This window comes from Psammomys obesus, unplaced genomic scaffold, assembly GCF_907164565.1.
Source record: "Psammomys obesus unplaced genomic scaffold, mPsaObe1.curated_primary_1811, whole genome shotgun sequence".
In the NCBI taxonomy this organism is placed as follows: domain Eukaryota; kingdom Metazoa; phylum Chordata; class Mammalia; order Rodentia; family Muridae; genus Psammomys; species Psammomys obesus.
The window spans coordinates 5,038,369-5,051,450 of NW_026591643.1; the positions used below are offsets into that span (position 1 = coordinate 5,038,369).

General features: G+C 46.4%; 1 protein-coding gene across 1 annotated transcript; it reads left to right on the plus strand.

The window, feature by feature from the left end:
* The first annotated feature begins 224 nt into the window (after positions 1 to 224).
* Positions 225 to 7,245, plus strand: Atp6v1g1 (ATPase H+ transporting V1 subunit G1). The gene is made up of 3 exons (XM_055611699.1): positions 225 to 414; positions 4,187 to 4,287; positions 6,376 to 7,245. Exons 1-3 carry the CDS (start codon positions 333 to 335, stop codon positions 6,547 to 6,549), a joined length of 357 nt encoding a protein of 118 aa, XP_055467674.1. The 5' UTR covers positions 225 to 332; the 3' UTR covers positions 6,550 to 7,245.
* The last annotated feature ends 5,837 nt before the right edge of the window (positions 7,246 to 13,082 follow it).

Below are 13,082 nucleotides of genomic sequence, written 5' to 3' on the forward strand. Positions count from 1 at the left end.
GGGAAATAAACACGTGGCCTGGGAACACTACCAGTCAAAAGCAGCCACTGACAGATGATACTGCGGAGGGAAAAGACCAAGAGCAGCCATCCCTCAGTGCGCAGGCGCAGCGGAACAGCTTTGCCCCGCCCCGCCCCGCCCCGTCTCCTGGGAGTCACCGAGCGCAAAAGCGGTCAGCTGAGACGCAGGCGCGGGTCACTTGGCGGTGGGCGGGGGCCCGGCGCGCTGCGCAGGCGCAGATCGTGAGTGGCGGGTCAGGTGACCCGAGGGGCTTCTGCGTGTGTTTGAGCCGTTGGCTTAGGCCGTTCTTTCGGTCGCGAGTCGTCGCAGCGATGGCGAGTCAGTCGCAGGGCATCCAGCAGCTGCTGCAGGCCGAGAAGCGGGCGGCCGAGAAGGTGTCCGAGGCCCGCAAGCGTGAGCTCCGGGGCGGGCGGGGTGCTTGGCAGGGGTCGGCGGTAGGCCGCGGGCGGAGGCCGTCCGGGCGGACCCTGGAAGCCGCGAGGCAGGAGCACAAGTTGCCTATGGAGACCGTAGTGGCTTCGTCCCCTTCCCGGGTGGAGGGCGTGAAGTGGGCCACCCACAGAAACTCCCCTCCAGCCTGATCCAGTCCAGCCACGGGGGCCACCGGGTGGACGAGTCCGCGAACCTAAATCATCCCGCCGCGAATGGTCTCCTTGGTCACTTTGACTCCCGTCTTTTCCTCCAGCGCCCGAGTTGAAGCACCGGAGTTCATGTTGCTGCCTAACTCGTTCATTTCTCCCTCGCTTTCCCCATCCCCCGCACCCCCACTGAACACTTCCCAGTTCATCTTCATCACCGGATATTTCATGATCCAGCGGAGGAGCACATACTAGTCAGGGTGTGTGTGAAAAGGCCAGTGTTGAGAGGGACAAGGTGGCCAGAAAAGCCAATTTACCACATGGGTCTAACCGGGACTGAGGAGTGGAAGAAGACAGTAGTATTCTGCATACCATTTTTTCCCCCACTGCAGTCCCCTGCTTAAAATGCGAGTACAACTTCCCCCATACCTTCCCTTCCAGTCAACAGCACTCCTAGGGCCCTCGCAGAAGGGAGCTGGTATTTCATAATGGATTAAAGGAAGTGTCTTCATCAATAGGGCTTCTGTATTCTTCCCTAAGAATGTCCCTGTGAGGTATTCTTTTTCAGCTGTGTACTTAATCACTGTGAGTCTTGATGGCAGCTGTATTTATGTCCCTAAAGCCTTTGCACATCTTTTGCTCTGATCTTAAGAACCTTTCTCAATGTTATCCCTACCCCCCCTCCCCCCATGCTTGGTCTTCTTGGATCTCAGAGTGTAGGCAGCAATTCCTCATTCAGTCTTCCTTCTCTCAGATGAGGTTGGAAGCCGAACTCTAATGCTTATTTTGACATAGTATTATAATAAGCTGTTGGTTTACGTGGCCCCCTCTACTAGAACCAGCTTTTGGAAACTGGAACCTGTTTCTCAGTAACTTTATGTAATCAGTTTTCCAAGGTAAGCAGGCGGTGTATTTACTCCTCTATTTTGCAGGTGGGAAAAATGAGACCCAATTTGATGACCACTCCGGGAAGCAGAATGGGGTTGATAGGTCTTTCTCATGCAAGGACATTTTCTTAGTATAAAACTTGCAGTACACATCTCTCATATACTTTCGACAAGCTGAGGACTCTAAGAGATCTGCCTGCCTCTGCTCCCTAGCGCTGGCCTGAAGGACATGTGCCCCCACATCTGCCCCCAAGTAAATTTCAAGTATGCCTGTGGTAGGAGTTGGACTGTGTTTATTTCCCGGGAGGCGTTTTCTGCAAGAGTGCTAGGGATGGTGAGAAGCCTTTTCTTTCTTGGCCAGAAAGCCCTGTTGCTATGCCCTTCATCCAGAATTTCCAGAATGACTTGTCAGCTTGTCCAGTGATGACTCAGCAGCAAAAGCAGGTGTATGTGTTGGGAAGTAATGTGGGACTGTTTGGAGGAAGTGCAAGAACAAATACTTATGGTGGAAATGATCTTGTATGAATCAGATAGCTGTTATTTGCAGAAGGAGTTTGTTTTAGTGAGGTCAGATTACATCTAACTCAACAGTTTAAGATTTTCGGTAGTTGGGAAGAAAGGTATTGAAAAGAGGTAAAATTTGAAAACTATCCCCTGTCTTGATCTGGATCACATTTAATGTGAACCTTTAAGGATTGGAAAGGAAGCTGGGTGTGGTGGTGCACAACTTTAATCCCATATCTTGGGGAGGGGAGGCAGGGCCAGGTGAATTGCTGTGAGTTCAAGGCCAGCCTAATCTACAAAGCCAGTCCAGGACAGCCAAGGCTACACAGAGAAACCTTGTCTCAAGAAAAGAAAAAAAAAAAAAAAAACCCCAAAAATAAAAGGATTTGGAAGGAAAGCTGGTAAAGCCAGTACTCAGGGGGGCGGAGGTAGGTGAATTGAGGCCACCCTGGTCTACAGAGTGAGTTTCAGGACAGCTGGAGGAACCTTGTCTCAAGAAACCAGAAAAAAAAACAAAACAACAACAAAACCTGGGAAGGAACAGTGTATGATGTAAAATAATCAAGTTTAAGTTTCTCATGGAATCATTACTTTGGAATTTTCAGGATAAAATGTGAAACAATTTCATTTTGATTTATTGTATGGTTTATTTCATTGTTGTGAAACAAAAACCCTGTTTCCCATTTATAAGGTCTGAGAAACACATGATTTTAAAAAATTGGGGCTGGGAGCAGTGATGCCTGATCGTAAGGGAAGCTGATCCCAAAGGGCGGTTGGATCCAGGTTTGGGGCCAGCATGGGCTGTATAAAACCCAAACAGGAGGAGGGGAAAATAGCCCTGGGGACTGTGTTGGTCAGTGCTGGGGTGCTTCCCTGCTGTGTGGACTTCCCAGGGAACAAGTGTTTATGTTTGGTGATCTACTGGCCCAGTAGCATTGATTTTCAGAAAAGTGTGTCAGAACACCTTTGAAGATGTTTGCCAAAGACAGTGCCTTGATGATGGTTAGGCCATGGATGCTTTGATAGACTGTTGGTCTGGAAATGTAGCCAGTGTAGCCGGTGAGGGGAGGATCTGTGAAGGACTGGGTCAAGCACCAGAGGAATGGGCTGAAATACTATGTTTAAGTGTAGACTTGCAGAAATACTAATTGGGGTGTGTAGAGAGACTGTTTCAGACTTGCCAGACAGTGTCGACGTCAATGGAGTTATTAAGCCCAGAGTTCTCCTAATGAAGGATTTTGAGGTCAGTTCAGTTTCATCCACCTACCTGGGTAGAATCGGCCTTGAACAGTTGATAATACATCTAACAAAGCTTGAAGTTTAGATGTGTGCTGTCTATTGCTATAAATTACTTAACTAGGTTGATTTTCTAGAACTCCCTGTTGGTGAAACTGGGCATAGTGGCACACAACTTTAATCCCAGCACTTGGGAGAGAGGCAGACTGAGCTCTGTGATTTCAGGCCCACCTGTTGTGTACGTAGTGAATTTCAGGACATTCAAGACTACATAGAGAGATCCTGTCTCAAAGCAAAGACTGTTGGCTAGACTTGTGGTCTGACAACCTGAGTGTTTGTCAACCTGTGTTAAACTGTCTTCCTGAGACCAGAACCCCTGTTTATCCTCTTCTCCCAGCTCTGTTTGCTCTGGCACAGCATTTAGCATTCTCCCCAGTTGTGGCTTTGCCTCTGCCACAGCCCTTGGTGCCTGGTTTCCATGATTACATCATCTCTTTCCTTAGCTACATTTTAGGTGATGTCCTTTGAGTGCGTGCATTAGCTCTTAGCAAACTCCTAAGCAGAGCTGCAGCAACACAGCTAGTTGTTCGCTGTTTGGGAGGAGGAGGAGCTCCGCAGATGGCTGTCATCCATCTGTGTTAACAGGTTTTTAATAGTTGAGATTGAGAGACTAGGCTGTGACTTTGCACAGTATTTTCCTCATTTTCACAGGCTCCTTTTGAATGTGTGTGGAGTTCTGGGTATTGGCTTCCTCCACTGCTTACCGCTCTAAAGGGCATTCCTGTTTTGTCTCCACTTAAAGGCTGGAGGCAGAACCCACGTTGTTTAGATCTGCAGTCCCTCTTTCCTGGGTACTCCTGCTGTTTTCACTATTTTCTTCCTCGAATGCTGAAACTCAGCATCAGCATCTGCTTGCTCTTCTGCTGAGACACTTCTTGATGTCTGTCTCTTTGAAAACAGGAAAGAACCGGAGGCTGAAGCAGGCCAAAGAAGAGGCACAGGCCGAGATTGAACAGTACCGCCTGCAGAGGGAGAAGGAGTTCAAGGCCAAGGAAGCTGCGGTGGGCCTCTGTTTCTCTTCATTTATTGCCTTCTGGAAGTACCCAGCACAGCTTAGAGCTGCTAGTGCAGTTTTTGGGGTTTAGGGGGTTTGTTTTGTTTTTGGTGGTTCTGAGGATTGAATTGGCTTTTGCAAGTTCTCTACCACTAAGCCTCTGTCCATACCCTATCCTTGTTTATTGTATGGTTTGTTTGCTGCTCAACTTGACTCTTGGGATGGTCACTTTTATTTATTTACTATATCAAAATCTAGACTTCATTCCTCTTCTTTAATGTTTTTAAATGCTTCACATGTGCCAGGTACCATGTTGGATGCTGGGGTATCAACCAGGAACAGTAGTTTTGGTCCCTGTCCTCGTAGGTTAGCTTACAGTAAGTTTTACAAACCTATAGCTGTGAACACTGCTATGACAATCTGAATGTGACTAAAATGGAACCTGCACCTCAGTAAAGAATAGAGATTTATTACCATGGTAGGCAACTGTGTTACGTAGAGAGAGATCTCGGGAAACAGAGGATGCGGAGGAACTTGTAGAGGTGGGAGGGGAAACAGCTGTGTGGTACCCCATACAGGTAACAGTGGTTCACAGTTTACTGACCTAGTTAAAAATCCAAGTGAAAAACTGAGTTTGTGTTCATGTAAGTGTTGAGGTGACTACTCTGGGCTCTTTTTAGTCCTGCCTTTAGCTTTCCCTACTTTGTTCTCAAGCTCTTCATAGTTGATCACCATACCTGTCCAGTCAAGGTCCGGTGATCATAGGCACCCGTGCCTGCTTCTTAGCTTTAAGTAACATAGGCTTCCATCTTCTTTGCACTGGGAGATCACAAAGTACATTAAAATCTGTAGTGTTGGGCTGGAGATATTGCTCAGAGTTTAAGAGCACTGTCTGCTCTTCCAGAAGTCCTGAGTTCAATTCCCAGCAACCACATGGTGGCTCACAACCATCTATAATGAGATCTGATGCCCTTTCCTGGTATGAAGTTGTACGTGCAGACAGAATGTTGTATACATAAAATCTTTAAAAAAAAATCTGCCATATTCCTCTGGCAGGTTGGTATTATAAGTTGTTGTATTGCACGGTAAATTCCTCGTGTCAGGGCAGCCATCTTGTGTCCACATGTACCACAGTTGCTTATGGGATTCTGTCAGTAAAGATACTTGATGCCTTTAGTTTTGAGTCTTACTGGCCATGGCACATGGCTCATATTCTTGGAACAGAGGGGCAGTGCTCAGTGTCCACGTGCTGGAGTAATGTGTACATCTCAGCCATTTTCCCACTTCTACATTTTTAAAAAACTTGTTTTTATGTAGGAGTTTTTTGCCTGCATGTATGTGTGTGCATCTTGTAGATAGCTGGTGCCCTGTCAGGCCAGACATGCTATTGCGCCCCTAGAGCTGGAGTTACAGATGGTTGAGAACCATCATGTAGGTGCTGGAAACCAAACTTGGTTCCTCTGCAAGAGCAGCAAGTGCTTGCTTTTAATGGCTTGAGCCATCTTTCCAGTCTCTATCTTTTCACTTTTAAAGCCACATAAAAAAATAACATAAATGCTAACTTGAATGATACTGCTGTATTATTTTTTGTTTATAGATTGCATATTTTACCATTTGTATTGCTGAGCAGTATTCTTCTGTACAGATGCTTCATAATACATAATCAGTTTTCAGTTGTTGGACTGTATTTGTGCACACACATGCAGCTGCTGGTTGTGGCACTGTTGTCGCTACTGCTAGGGACTGAGCTGAGTAAACCACTGTTTTCTTTGTACTTTTTTTTTTTTTTTCCAGTTGAGTAGGTGGGATCACAAGTGTGCCCCAGTTTGGGTGGTTGTTGCATCTCTAGGATGGTTCCAGTCTTTACTAAGGACTGTGTGCTAGACCGTGGAACACTATACTGGGTAGCAATGAGCTGTGGTGGAGTGCCTGGTTCGCCACTAGCGTTACTCACAGGTGGCTTTGCTTGCTGCTGATGTGTTGTGTTCTCTTACTAAGGAGCTGGGGCTTTTCATAGGCCAGCAGCTTGCTTGCTAAATGGTTCAACCAGAGAATCTTTCTGATGACCCCTTGTATCTTCTCTGCTCTGCTGCAGGCACTGGGGTCCCATGGCAGTTCTAGCAGTGAAGTGGAGAAGGAGACCCAGGAGAAGATGACCATCCTCCAGAACTACTTCCAGCAGAATAGGGATGAAGTCCTGGATAACCTCTTGGCCTTTGTGTGTGACATCCGGCCAGAAATCCACGAGAACTACCGCATAAACGGATAGGAGGTGGAAGCAGCTGCTCTGTGGTTGGCATGGGAGATGCTGTCATAAAACAGGGAACCTCCACAGAGTTTAAGTTCTGGAAGGCATTAAATTATTTCTCTATGCTGTTGTAGCTCCCTTCACTTGTAAAGAGTGTCAGCTCTAGCTTTCTGTACAGATTTAGTATGTACCTGAAATTTCATCATCTTACCTTGTATGTCTGTAAGGAGTATATGTTACCTGTTTTCCACTGTGTTTGTGCAAGTAACAGGTATCAATGTTGACTTTTCTGTTATTAGTCTAGTAGAAAACAACAATTCTTTGAAGAAAGAAAGGGAGGAAATTGTTCCCTTCCACTTTCTTAAAGGTCAGGGGCGTTATCTATGAAAAAGTAGTAAATAGCTAATTGTACCTCCCATGAAGCAGCAGCCAGCCTTACAGTAGTCCATCCTGGCTAATTTAGGACAGTGAATATGCTTGTTCAGGCTGCTGTTAGTATATCCTAACCCAAATCACTAGATGCTAGGACTCTACTCGTTACATGTTATTTGGTGTACTTGTAGTCATTTAAAAGTAAAACTTGCCTTGCCTTTCAACCTTCAGACTCCTCTTTTTCATAATGCAAAGTGCATCTTGACTCAGATGCTGAGCAGAATTTCATTTGTTGGATTTGCATACCTTTTAAATAAATACTCAATGTGTTTATTTTATTGCAAAGGAGATTGCTTGTGATTTCACCCTTTGCTTTAGAAAGCAGCAAGCAACTAAAAGAGCCTGGGGTTTGTCTAGAGCCGTGGTTCTCAACCTGTGGGATGTGACCCTTTTGGGGACTGCGTGTTAGATCTCTTGCATATCAGATATTTACGTTACGATTCCTAACAGCAACATTAGATTTATGAAGTAGCAGTGCAATAATTTTATGGTTGGGGGTCTCACCGCAGCATGCGGGTCGCAGCATTAAGTCTGATGAGAGTCCCTGCCCTGAGGATCTTGTGCCGGGCAGCCTTGGGCAAGTGACCATTTCTCTGAGGAGCACCCTGAGTGATGTGTAACTTGTAACTCCCTGGCTCCTAAGTGTGAGCGAGATACCTGGCGGCTCTGCAGGCCAACAGGCTTTCTTTGGTTGCAGAGTAATTTGTAGAAACAGTCAAAAGAACGTTTGGGGCTTTCCTTTTCCCACAGCAGTATGAGGCACACTGTTTGTTGTTCCTCACATTTGCTCTTAGGCTGCTTCTGGTATCTGGTCACTATTCTGTTCCTGTGTCCTTTTTTTAAAAATAGTTGACGGTCTCAAGGGTTTCCAGCCTTAGCTTTACCACTGTCCTGTTAAAACGAGGCTTGCCACCGCGCTGGAGCTGCTCCTCGGGCTCAGCATGGAGAAGGATGTGCTGCTACTTGGTGGCAGTTCTGCTTGCTTGTACCACTTTCTTGCAGCTTTACAGTGGCATGCTACTTGCTTCTCTGTCTTTGCTCAAGGGATGGCTTTTGGTCTTCTGCATTTCTTTAGTGAGACCATTACCATGTCCTAGCTTTACTGCCCACATTGAAGACGCACATTTAACTTTTCCAGCCCATCTCTTCCAAACAGTCAAGAAATTAGTTATTTGGCTTTTTGTTTTGTCTGTAAAGCCATGGTCTCTTTCCTTAACGTGTCTAACACCATTTGGTTTAAGACTTCAGTTTCTATACAGCTAAGTGTAGAGGCTTCTAATCGCTACCTGTTGCTTCTCAGAAACTGGAGGAGCATGCAGCAACACTGGTACCCACTGGTTAGGCCAGTGTGCTGCGCATCTGGGGAGCACCACGCAAGTACTCTTAACACCTACCTATACATCCTCAGTCTTGGCATCTCATTATGTACCCTTGGATGGCCTAGAACTCGCTATATAGACCAAAGCTGGCCTCAAACTAGCCTTTTGCCTTTACCTTCCCATAGCTGGCACTATAGGCATGTGCTATCTAAGCTGAGCCTTGACATTTTTAACCCTGCGGCCAGGTATATTTATCCTGTATTATTAGAATTGCACATGTATGATGACCTGACTCCAAACCAACTCAGCTTGGAGTTGATGGCAGTCCAGGATTGGTGGCACAGAATCCAACAGAAGAGGTGGCATTTCAAAAGCATGGGATCATTGGTCTGCTGAGAGGTGATGGTGAGGGTGATGAGGTGAGGGCTTGGTGATATTGGAGGAGAGGAACCTAAGTGCTTTGAAGCATGGCTGTGGAGAGGATGTGGTTGATGGTGCAGATAGTTCAAGGCAGTTGATGGCATGTTTAAATGCTGGTGGAGAAAGGAGTCGAGCAAGGTGAGAGATGGTATTCTGGGAGGAGTGATGTGGGTTCTGGAAGTCCTGTCGCTAGCAGTCGGATTTCCTCTAGTCTGCAATCCTGGTTGATGTTCCCTGGCAGTTTGTAGGTGCTCGGTTCCTCTCAGGCCAGTTGGCTCAAGGGTGGGGCTATAAGTGAGCTTTCTTATGCCCTAGAGAAATAAAAGGGAAAGGGCTTTTGTTGTACTGTGAGAAATTGGAAAGGCTGGTGGGTGTGTGGGCTCTGGTGCAGAGTGAATTGGAGATACACACAGTGGAGCATTGTGTGGGATTTGTCCCCATTTGAGCATAAAAAGAAATGAAATATGGATGTATATGTATAGATACACGCACATATGTGTGTGTAAATCTGGGAGAAAAACAATAGTGTCTTTTGACCCCTGCTCTGGGCTTCAAATGGAAGAATTTTCTTTGGGTTGATGTAACATTATTTACGAAGGTGTTTAGCAATGTCCTGGTCTCCACCCACTAGAGGCTACTGGGACCACCTCAGTAGTGACAACCCAAAATGTCACTGGACATTGCCATAGCTCCTGGGTGCCAGAATTATCCACAGATCAGAGCTGCTGTTCTACAGTAACAAGAAAAGAATTATTAAAAATACATCAAAGCACTACATATGGTGCCTGGAACATTCTAGGTGCGCAGCCAATGTTTCCTGTTTCTGAAATACAACAAAGACCTACTTCTTAAAAGTTTGATACAAGTTGGGTTTCTTTGGGGCAGCTGTTGGACATGTGGTGAGTGGGTGATGAGGCCCATTCTGTGTGTGTCTGCCCTCAGCACACAGTCTGCACCATTTAGAGGTAGAAAAAGGTAAAAGCCAGTTCTTGGGTGCTTCAGTCCTCAGATGATACCTGATACTGTATCTCATTTTACCAACCTGTCTTGTACAAGAGGACTGAGAATGAGGGAGCAATAGACAGTGAGGAAATATTTTTGCTATGGCATGCTAGCAAATGCATTAAGAATGTGTGCTGTCGGACGTGGTGGTTCACACCTTTCATCCCAGCACTCAGGGAGGCAGAGGTGGGTGTATCTCTGAGTTCAAACCAGCCAGCCAGGGTTATTGTTACACAGAGAAACCCTGTCTCTCAGTGGGGCGTGGGGAGAAAGAAAAGAAAAAGGATGTTTGCATTTATATTAGTCAATTTACTCTTGTTTAAAGATTTCAAAAAACAAAAACAAAACAAACAAGCAAAAAAACTGCATGAGTGGTTTGCCTGCCTACCTTTATTTATGTATGTCCACCACATCTGTGCCTGGAGAAGAGGGAGTCACAGTTTCTAGAACCAGAGCTATAGGCAGTTGTAAGCTGCCTTGTAGGTACTGGGATAGAGCCTTGGTCTTCTGGAAGAACAGCTAGTGCTCTTAACTGCTGAGCTATCTCTCCAGCCCCTCACCAATTTAACCCTTGGTAATTTTATTTTTTTTTAAACCAGATTTGAGGAATGGAGATGGAGGAACCAGGCAAAGATGTATGTGATAGAGTCAAGAGTCTTCAGTGCCTTTAAGCATCTATGCCTTTAACTCTTGTGCAGTCTTTGTTGAGCTTTCTGTGTCTTTGTTCTGTGTCTGTTCTATGTATATCCCTTCCCCAAAATTTATCACTGCCTCTGGGTAGTTGTGCAGTTTCCTAGAAAGGATTTCCCAATTACCTGTTGCAAACATGAGAACATTCTGTTTGATGCCATGGCTTAGTCTTACAGTCTCTCTGATGGAAGGCATACACTAGCTTACACTCGGGTTGTGTAACCTGTGGGTAATCTTAACAGTTCCCTCAGTGACCACTCTTTCTTTGTATTGGTGGCAACTGAAGAGAGAGATGAAGTAATTTACACCCCACACATCCTAATCTCTGCAAACCATTAGTCAGGAGCCTCATTCTGTTTCGAGACCTTTAGATCCTGCACGTTGGAAGTGTGATCCCACCTTCATGCGTGAGAAAACCCAGGCCCAGAGGCTTGCAAAATGCCAAAGGTTACAGAACAAGAAAGGAACAGTCAGTTCAGAGCAGCATTGTGTGCTGCAAGTCAGGCTGCCTGCTCCCAAGCCAGGCTTGTTTTGTGTACTGTGGTCTCCACAAACCTGCCCCTAGGCCAGGGAAGCAAAGCCTGCAACATGGTCTGGACTTCTAGATACATTCAGCCTGTTTCTACTCAAGATGATTGGTTTATCCTTCCAAAAGTTGGAGCTTTGATGAGTTGTGCATGCCTCTCGGTTTTCTCATCACAGCCCCCCCTCCTTTAGGAGCACTGGTGGATGCCAAGACTATTTTTTCTCTTCCTGTCAGTTCATCTTCCATCACTCAGTGGCTCTGGAGTTCCTGCAAAAGCTTGTGTACCACCAGGCAGTTTTAGCTTTGCTGTTTATCTCCTTCCTGTGCAAATAGGTAGCCTGGGCACAGTTTTTAAGGAAAAATTTGGCTGGTGTTTAGGGGAGAAGATGCTGACCAGAATATTGTATCAACGCTTACTTCTCTGTCTCAGTGTCAGATGATGCTGGCTAGCTCCTGCATCAAATGTGAACTTAATGACATGCTTACTCTGTTGGGGGAATGACTGACAGGCTGCTCACCTCCAACCTTTCCTACTTGGAAATAACAGGTTCCAGTGGCACATCCTACCTACACCAGATGGCAACAGCTGCAGATAATATCAGAAGAGAAGCTGGGCTGACAGTACAGAGCCTATGAAGGGGCTGTATCTTAGGGATTCTGTTGCTTCGAAGAGACGTCATGACCATGCAACGCTAAAGAAAAACATTTCATTGAGGCTGGCTTACAGTTTCAGAGGTTGAGTCCATTACTGTCATGGTGGGAAACATGGCGGCCTGCAGGTAGACGTGGTGCTAGAAAAGAAGCAGAAAGGTCTATATCAAGACACAGAATTCCTCAGGCAGCAGGGAGACTGTCACTCTGTAGCTTGAGCATAGGAGACCTCAAAGCCTGCCCCCAATAGTGACACAAGGCCACACCTATTCTAAGGAGACCACATTTCCTGATAGTGCCACTCCCTGTGGGCCAAGCATTCAAACACGTGAGTCTGTGTGGACCAAACCTATGCAGACGACCACGGGCTGTTTGCCATCTTCCGTGGTTTTTAAGGATGGAAAGAGAAACACCAGTTGTGCCTTGTACCTACCTGGCATTTAGCGTTGTGCAGCTGGCCTCCCGCTGGGTGGGTGGGTGGGGGGGATTATTCCCTCTCCTAACAGTAACTTGGAAGTTTTTCTTCTGCCTTTAGACCCAGTCTTTTGACGGATGGGGAGGTGCTGGCCTCCCAGCACCCTTGACAAGGACAGCAGCTGTGTTTAGTCTGCAGTCACTGCTGCCAGTGCGTCAGGTGGTGCAGCTTCCAGGAGGTGGCTACATGGAGCCTCTAGCGCTGGCACCTTTTAATTTTTTTTTATTTAATCATTTTACAGCCTGATATCAGCTCCTACCCCCCTCTCCTCCCAGTCCCACCTTCTTACCCTCTCCTCAGAGATGGGGAGCCCCCATAGGTACCAGCCCACCCTGGCACCTCAAGTTACAGCAGGACTGAGGCCAGACAAGGCAGTTTAGCTAGAGGAAAGGGATCCAAAGGCAGACAACAGAGAGAAACAACCCCTATTCCCATTATTAGGAGACCCCATGAAGGGCAAGCTGTACATCTGCTACATAAGTGTAGGGGTTCTAGGTACAGCGCATGCATGCTCTTTGTAGGGTGGTTCAGTTTCTGTGATGCCCTGTGGGCCCAGGTGAATTGATTCTGCAGGTCTTCTGGTGTCCTTGACCCCTCTGGCTCCCTCAATTCTTCCTCCCACTCTTTCACAAAACTGGAGCTCAGCCTATTGTTTGGCTGTGGGACTCTGTTTCCATCAGCTGCTGGATGAAGCCCCTCAGAAGACAGTTGTGCTAGGCTCCTGTCTGCAAGCATAGCAGAGTATCATTAATAGTGTCAGGGGCTAGCTCTCTGCTGTGGGGCAGGTCACAAGTTGGGCTAGTCGTTATTTTGCCATTCCCTCAATTTCCACTCCCTGTTTATCCCTACACTTCTTGTAGGTAGGACAAATTTTGGATCAAAGGTTTTATGGATAGGTTGGTTTCCCCCTCCCTCCAGTGACACCTTTTATGAGAAACATTTTTGTATATTTTTTGAGTACACATATAGCAGCACTAATGCTAATTCAAGGTATTGATATACACAGTCTCCATGTCTGCAGTAGTATAACTTCTATTGT

Coding starts and splice junctions, on each gene's coding strand:
- Atp6v1g1 (XM_055611699.1), top strand. CDS start 333: ATGGCGAGTCAGTCGCAGGGCATCCAGCAGCTGCTGCAGGCCGAGAAG. Junction 415..4,186: donor GGTGTCCGAGGCCCGCAAGC/GTGAGCTCCGGG, acceptor CTTTGAAAACAG/GAAAGAACCGGAGGCTGAAG. Junction 4,288..6,375: donor TCAAGGCCAAGGAAGCTGCG/GTGGGCCTCTGT, acceptor GCTCTGCTGCAG/GCACTGGGGTCCCATGGCAG.